Here is an 8,600-nt window from a genome sequence, read left to right on the forward strand (position 1 = left end):
GATAACAGCCAGTCCTTCCTCATTATTGATGAAAATGTAACAGTACAATGACTTTGACCCATTTTGTCACATGCTTCATATCATTTTCCCCGATGTTTATTTGTACCCGACACCAGTTTCTGTCCCTCTGTGTCTCAGAACATGGCCACTTCATTGGAGAGGGTCGTGGCCCAGAAGAAGGAGGCCATCGAGGCAGTGATGGATATGTTTCAGAAGGGGGCCGAGGTGTTGGCCAGCGCCGTGGGCGAGCTCTTCCCCCTCTGTGAGGCCGCCGCGCCGGTTCTCCGCTTGGCCTTAGACAATGTCCACAGCAAAGAGGTCTTCTACGTCAAAGAGCAGTTCCTCACGGTGAGGAACAAGCTCGACGTGCTCTCCACCCAACTGGAGGACATCGACTGCGAGATCAAGAAGGGGAGACTGGATTCCCAGTACTTCTCGGTGGAGGAGAACATTAGGAACCAGTTTCGGAAGTATATGGACATCTTGGAGGCAAAACAGCAGTTCAAAGAGGTGAAGACCAGACTTTTTGTGGAGCACTTTGCCAAAACTGGAGGGGAGAAGAACCTGTCTGTGCTGCATGATGCTCTGATGGGGACAAACAGCTTTGGGGAGTCGGTTTTAGAGTTGGTTGAAAGGTAAATTGTTATATTTCATCATATTTATGTTTCTGGATTCATTGCAGAGGTCGTGACGGTTCTACTCCTTTGCATGCTTCTGACACAATCATCACTGCAGGTTTCTCTGGATTGGAGCAAATAAACTTTAATATAAATGTAAATGATTCCTGTGTTTTGCAGGTACGTAGCGAGGAACCGTCGTCTCCTGGAAGATTTCTGTGTCCGGATGAAGGAGCTCCTCTGTTTGGGTCTGATTGCTCTTTTGGGCCACTGTGCCTTAACCCGAAGCCAAGAGGAAGAAGACGACAAAATCCAAGAGTGGAGCAGCAAAATTGAAGAAGTAGAGTCCAAGATGAAGACAACCATCGAGTCCTGTATCGCCGCCTTCCCAGAGCAAGCAAAACTAGACGCTCAGCGCCTCCTGCAAGAAAAGGAGGAAGAGAACCTGCAAGATACGACTCAGCAGCTGCTTGAATTCCTGATGAAGAAGTACGATTGGGTCAGCTGGTCAGTGCGGCTGATCAACCATTCAGGGAGCACCTACAGGAACTGGCGAGCAGGTGAGCACTTTCACCACGTGGCGGGACAGAACTGGTTCGAGGTGCTTCAGGTGGACAACATCAACCTGGTGGTGTCGTACAGTACCAAACCCAAGCCGGTGCCTCGTGACTGCATCCGGCAGGTGATGGAGGGCCAGGGGAAGAAGGGAAACGCCCCGGCGGTGGTGGAGGTGTTGGAGAAGCAGCTGTGCGGGTTTGTCGTTCACGCCGTCAGTCGCCACAAGGAGTCTGCAGCTGCGTGGAGCTTTCCTGAAGACTGCCACTACTGGGAGAGACACAAGAAAGTGGCAGTGTGTGTGCACTCAGAGTAAAGCTGACGCCTGCTTAAAGTTTTAGGATTTTACAGCAGAGGGGTGTATTTAAATTGAGACACTGTAGATTTTTGTTGTTTGTCCAAGAGTGAGCTGATAATATCGGCATGTAAGTTTACCTTAAATTAGAATAATGAATCTCAGAAACTAAAGATGCACTGATCCGTCTGATGGGTGTCAAAACCATTTTCACATTTCAATGTGCAAAATATTTTCATATTCATCAATATTTGACAGCTATTATTTACTTCAGTCACTCAAATGCCATTCTCACAGCAGGGCGCCCACCTATTTATGAGCTACTCCATTTTTTGAGGTGAGATTATGCAACTTCCTACATTGTAAGTCATAGATTTTTCATAGATAGTTAAAAAGTAATGTACAGTGGTGGAAGAAGTATCCCGATCCTTTACTTTAGTGAAACTACCAGTGCAACGATTTATTTTAATGAAACCATCTGAGAAGTCTCTTTGGTTGAACTGGTTGAACAACTGACACACATCTAAAACAAGACAAAGGGACCAAACTAGACACTGTTTTCCTGCATCGGGTCACAAGCCAAAAAGGTGGATAACCACGGGTTTAATCTTAAACAATTCATTGTATTTTACAGACATATCATATGTTTCTTAATTTAAAATCTTTATCTGAAGATATATATAACTGTCAGATCAATGTAGTGGAGTGAAAAGTACAATATTATCCTCTGAAATGTTGTAGAAATATAAAATAGCTTAAAATGGAAATACTCAAGTAAAGTACAAGTAGTACATTACAGTGCTTGATAAAATCTACTTCATTACTTCCATCACTGTGTGTAGTTATCTGCATGTTACAACACAACAATGACTGCATCAGATCCATGTGAGGTCTAAAGACTTTAAATTGTCTCAGGAGAGAAAAATCTCAAACCCTATCACAAACAAAGTATTTCAGATTGTTTGTTAAAATAACTAAATCACAAATGCACTTTTATTAGCTTTCCGGGTTGTCAATTTTCTCTAAAGTGAAGATATTTAAATTGTGATGCAAATTTATTTTATGTTGTAGCTTTTTAAATATCAACTAACTGTGGGGCTTTGCATTTGTTTGTAATTTATGAGAAACTAACCAGGCCATTTTACACTAACACTGTACTGTCTATAATAATGTGAAGTGTCTATGCTTTTACCGCGGCTGCATACAGTAATAATCCAGTCTCCCATGAGAAATAGCTTCTGCACCTACAGCTCTAAAGAGATGGTTTTGCTGAGGCTGCATCTACTGAGCTGTGCTCTCATTTTGTCTTTGCTCAGCAGGCTGGCCTACATAACTCTGACAGAGGGGCAGAGGTTACTTTTTCAGACGTGAAAAGACAAGAGGCTTGGAGTTTGGCACTGGAGAGGCAACGATGTGCCTTGTGTTTTAAACGCATTTAAACCCCTCGAACCAAAACAACCAAACCTCACTGCTCACCAGTGCTGTGCCTATGTTTATAGAATGGATGAGAAGGGATTTCATCTGCAAGATTCTTCATCGGAGCGTTTTATTTTTTTGCTGTTTTGTTTTGCACTTCCCAGCCTTATGTGAAGATTTTTTTTACCGATTATATATGATTTTTCCTTGCCTTTTATGATATTCCGCTCATACTAAACACTTGTTTGTTTTGCGTATTTAAAAACAAACCACTGATTTTTTTTTGCAGAAGTGTAAAATAACTTCGCTCCCTGTGCATCCATAGATTATAGAAACCTATTACAACACATACTACTGTTATGAACTGTGTAGGTTGAAATCCACTGTGTTATACCGATCAATGACATAAATGGGCGTTTAATCATATCAAAATGTCATGTATTATTACTTAAACCACATCAACTTCTATGTTCAAACTAAATACTCTGAATAAAGTCAGTGCATGATCAACGTTCAGCAGACTTGTTATGCTTTGTGACAATTATTGACCAAATACAAATAGTTAATGGATGTGTAAACAAGTATAATCTAATATATGCCTCGCTTTTCTTGTACAAATGTGATTTACGCATCACTGTTAGTGTCTGTGTCCATTAAAACAAGGCAGTGCACCCTCAGCAACAGGCACGCCGACTAATTCAATTGATATTTTACACATAAGTCAGCATTTCCTGACCGCAGCTCTGGTTTGATAGTCTATGAATAACCTTTGGCTGAGCTAATATCCTGCAGACGAGCTGCAAAGTGCTCGGCTTAGCAGGATGATATCAGTCATAATGCCTGCCTGGTGTAGGTGCAGAGCGGGTAGGGACGGCCATCATTTCATATCTCAGTGGATCTGGAGGGTCTTTAGCTGCCCGTGAATCCAGCCTGTCAGAATCCATCAAGTGCTGCCTGTTCTAAACAGCGCAGTGCAGGAGGAAGTGCACTGTGTTGAACCATCGGAGGTTTCTGTGTCAGCAGTAGAAAATAGCTCCTGGTGGGAGCATGAGGTTGTTATGTGGATACAATTTAGGCATATAACCAATTTTAGGCCAAAATAATTCATTTGATTTTGAATGAAAGACTGGCTCTGGTTCAAAATAATGCCTACGAGCACATCTAAAGCTCACTGTATTTACATGATGCATCTAGTTTGTTTATTTTGTACAAAAACAACGAAGTGGAAAACAACTAAATCTAAAAAAACAACAACGAGGTGTTAAATAATAAGAAATGTTGGTTGAAACATTGTATCACCTTTCAACGGATTTACAGTCTTATGCTAAGCTAAGCTAACCCTGATGTTGACATGAGCGTGTTATCAACCTTCTCATCAGCTCTCTAACTCTCAATATGGAAGCAAAGAAGCGTATTGCCAAACATGTCAAACTATTCCTTTAATTAGTGAGCTTCAGCAGTGTTGGTGGGTGTGTTTTTTAGCTCTGCATGGAGCCAGGCTAGCTGTTGTCCACTGCTTGCTGTCTTTATGCTAAGCTAAACTAATCATTTCCTGACTCCAGCTCTGCATACATAGTGGTATGGAACATCATAAAAAAGTTAAATTCTAAAACTCAGCTTTTGACTCTCATCGTTATTTCATTCTAAATTAAATATGAGTACAAAACCCAAACAAAGGAAAATGCGTCACTGTCTAAATGCTGTCCACTGTCTGGACAGCAACACACAACACTGCACCTGCTACCTCGTTGGCACAAAGCCTTTTCATAATTAGAAATCCCAGACAGGTGACTAACACGCTTTGATTTATCAGTTCCTAAATCCTACGCTGAAAAAACAGATAATATGGAGCAGACAGCGAGATGGGTGTGCCAGACAACAAGCTCAGTTTTCAAACACACCACTGAACCAGTCCGAGAGAACAGACCACTGAAATGTTGCAACACGACAAACAAAACTGGAAACTTGCTGTTGTCAAAACAATAGGCCTGTTCACCTGCTATGATAGCCTACATGCACGGTTTATTTAAATGAAATTCATCCTAATCTCTTAATTTGCATCTTTTAATCCAATGTGGTGGATGCATTTGGATGCTAATTTCTACATTATTACCAGGAGCTTGAAGTATTTCTGAGGTTTTTCTCCTGTGTGGACATAAAGAGCAGCGGCGGCCTGTTCTGTAAGCCACAGGATTCATTAGTGGTTGTGTGGGCTTTGCCTACACTATCGATCCAAGAGGCTCTTCCCCTGCATAACAGGCTTTGGCTGTGGGAGCACGTCAATCCTGACTGTCAATATGTGAAGACTAAAGCATCCGTTTACTGACAAGATCGACTGCATCCATCCTGTGGCGCGGGAGCCAGAGTTAGCTTGTTTTGTGGTTAAAGGAAGGTTACGGTGAGGTTTTCTGGATGACAGAGTGAGATCTGGTGAGGGAGCGGTACCAGAGGTGGTTTGCAGACAGAGGGCGCTATCAACATTCAGATCTCAAGGCAATCAAGTTTTTAACAAAACCAATTTAAGAAATGATCTGTCAGCCTGTTGCGATGGGCCTTATTGATTGACATTTGTAGAATTACCCTACATGTTTAATCATTTTAAAGCAAGAAGATGAATTAGAAACATGCAAGTCTGCATTGCTTTTTGGGCTATTTCATGTTTTTCTTCATTCATTTAGCGTTAAGATTGACTTTTACTTTGGAGCTTCTATGCAATTAAAGTGCAAAAGGTCACAGTGTCATACTGTTGATCACTGACTTTTTAACATTTACCAGAAAATGTATTGGAAGCGGGTAAAAATGTTTGTGTTTGCACAAAAAGCAAAAGCCTCCATGATGTAATTCTGGAAATGATAAACTTACATCCCGCCAAGAAAAAAAACAAAAAAAACAAAAACTACTTTCAGTTCACAAAACCTTTTTCCAGCATCTCTAAATGCTGTCCTTTCCATCAAGCTGAATCTCCTCATCTCCAAGGAGGAGATAGAAAGCCAATATCAATATTTCATAAACAAATGAAAGACTGGATGGAAGCTAGCATCAGAGTGGCCCTGGAGGAGAGAGTCGATCAATGGTAGGATAGCTCTGTCCGCTGCTGTCTGCCAATCCACAGGCCCACACAGGATAATGCTATTACCCATCAGTCCGAGTGGACCATCGACCGGCCTGCTGCTCTTTGAGTGGACTAATCCGATAAAAAGCATTAAAACATTTGTTCAGTGACACACTGGCTGCAGGTCTGAGCCCAGAACCTGGCTGACTGTTTCAGACGTAAAGGACATGTGATTTTGTTGACTTTAGTTTCAGAATTATTTTATGCTACAAATGTCCTGGAGACCACATCTGGCACCAACATGGAAGTCATGAAGTCCAACACATGACTGAGTGTTTGAGGGTTGTCTAGATACAACAACAAACAAGCTGGATCTGATAAAGTGTGAGTTGGCGTGGGTGATTTAATAAATGCTTTAATAATTTAATGGCTGGATGGGAGATTAGTTTAAAAAGTCAGGATATAAGTTAGTGTTTGGTCAGCTCAATTAACCTAAACAAGGAGTTCTTTTTGGTATATAATTTATTCAACAACTGATAATATAAGTGACAACAAATTGAAATCCACATAACAAATCCTCATGAATGCAGGGCAGACAAGTCAACAGTAAGCAGGAATAGCATCTTCTCACTGTACACCCCTCCCAAGGTGTCACAACCACATATGTGACATCTTAAGTTACACTCTCCAAGCTGACGAGAGGCATTTAATATCTCCGATGACAAACTTACATGTGGTATTAATTACTTAATATAGGGACCAGCAGTGGTGGAGGAAGTACTCACATTTTACTTCAGTAAAAGTACAACTGCATACTTAAAGTATTAAAGTAGCAATACTTGTTGGGCAGACTGGTCTTTCAGAGAGTTGTATTATCATCATATTATTGGAATAATATTACTGATGCTTTAAAATACAAGCAGCAATTTGATGAGACAGCTGGTGGAGGTGGAACAAATTCTTCACTACTTTATATACTGTTGGATAGTTTAACCTAGCACACTATCTAAATTGATCATGTTTTGATTGTAAACTCTTACTTTGTAAAGTAGCTCCAGCTTTTAAATAAATGTATTGGAGTAAAAAGTACAATATTTCCATCTAAAATGTAGTGGAATAGCAGTTGCATACAATTGAAATGTACAACAGTACTTTGATGTGGAGATACTTCTGCCACTTTTAGCTTCTGTGCATTTAATCAGAGATAATAAAGCTAAATAATACAATAAAATGAGTTTACTATGGTTAGTTTACATTATCTCAAGACATTCTTTTGAGATGTGGGCTTTTATTTTGCATGAATTACTTATCAACCAAAAACAGGACAGAAAGTTGTGCCCACTGGAAAGTGAATTGACTGTTTTACCTTTTTGGAATGCAACCAGGTGTTCAGAGGAACAAACCTCAGGTCTCCAATGTGCCTCAAGGTCAGAGGAGTAAAGAGAGAGTTGATGCAACTTCACCAGTCAACTATAGTTGCTCAAGCAACCAAAGAAATGTGAACAGGTCCTTCTTCAGAGTGTTGTACAAGATGGCTGACTCTTTGCCAATTATCCACTGAGAACTTAACACAGAAGGTCAGCCTTTAAAGGATGCAGCGCCCCCAAATACTGAAATTTCAAAATAAAAGCACACAGCAAAACCAATATTACGTGTAAGAATTGAGTACTCCTTCCACCTCTGTCACCTTCAACCTGACATAGCATTACTATTGTGTTTGTAAAGTTGTGTCACCATATTGTTGGTATGCAGCAAACATGTCATTAATAGAGGAGGTAACATAAATGTAAATATATATTTTTATCATATATTTTAAGCTAGGAATTGAAGCCATACAATGTTGCAGCTATCAGTATTAACAGCAGTGTTACCTGCTGTGTGTATGGAGGACCTTCATGTGGATTGTGAGTGGAATGTCTGGGGAATCCATCTGTCGGTAAAGCTGTTTAAGTGAAAATCCACTGGGTGGTGTCTTGGCCATCTGCAGCGCCTCAGAATTTCCCTCATGTTTTCCAACTCTTCTCTTTCTCCTCTGATGCCATCGCTGTCTGCACTCCCTCTTCAAGGCCCCATGTTGTCTCACTCAAACCCCCAGCGCTGTTGTAGTCTAACCTCCCCAGATTCCTCTCTCCCTCATTTGCTACAGGTCGCCGGCCCCGTCAGCACTGGAGAATCTCAGAATATTAATCTGTTCACCCTGACCTCCACCTACCTCACTCTCTCTGTTTCTGCTGATAACCCATGTGTCTCCCCTCATTTGTAGTCCTGCAGCTCTTTACCTGTCTGTCTGTCTGTCTGTCTGTCTTTTGTCATTCTTAGTTTGGCAAATAATGTAACAGCCTCAAAAAAGCTGTTCTGAAAAAGAAAAACACAGCACTTCACATATGTTAGTGATCTGGGAATAATAAGCAAATGTTGCCAGATTTACTGATTTTGAGAATGTTTTAAATTATTTTGCATGAATGTTTTTTATATTTTAAAATAAACTTTACTGGGTGAGAGAACCCCCACTTCCTCTGGTTTCATCAGAAACAGAAACTAGGTGAGTCTGGTTGTGCAACACTTAATGGGGGAGGTGAAGTTGTGGCTCAAGACCACTCATTGGAGTGGGAGGCGAATGAGTAAAAGCATGAGAAAGAGGAAATGAAAGAGAGGAGAACCAGGA

At 40.9% G+C, this 8,600-nt stretch overlaps 1 protein-coding gene across 1 annotated transcript; it reads left to right on the forward strand.

The window, feature by feature from the left end:
* The first annotated feature begins 141 nt into the window (after positions 1 to 141).
* Positions 142 to 1,488, forward strand: rpz6 (rapunzel 6). Its single transcript, XM_076106833.1, has 2 exons — positions 142 to 635; positions 798 to 1,488. The coding sequence occupies exons 1-2, from the start codon at positions 142 to 144 to the stop codon at positions 1,486 to 1,488; spliced, it is 1,185 nt and encodes a 394-aa protein (XP_075962948.1).
* Positions 1,489 to 8,600: the final 7,112 nt, after the last annotated feature.

This window comes from Anarhichas minor, unplaced genomic scaffold (assembly GCF_050575085.1).
Source record: "Anarhichas minor isolate MPS153535 unplaced genomic scaffold, ASM5057508v1 ptg000035l, whole genome shotgun sequence".
Classification (NCBI taxonomy): Eukaryota; Metazoa; Chordata; class Actinopteri; order Perciformes; family Anarhichadidae; genus Anarhichas; species Anarhichas minor.

What these genes read in the sequence shown, in the direction of transcription:
- rpz6 (XM_076106833.1), top strand. Translation starts at nt 142, where the DNA reads ATGGCCACTTCATTGGAGAGGGTCGTGGCCCAGAAGAAGGAGGCCATC. An exon ending in GTTTTAGAGTTGGTTGAAAG is followed by an intron (nt 636 to 797) that starts GTAAATTGTTAT and finishes TGTGTTTTGCAG; the next exon opens with GTACGTAGCGAGGAACCGTC.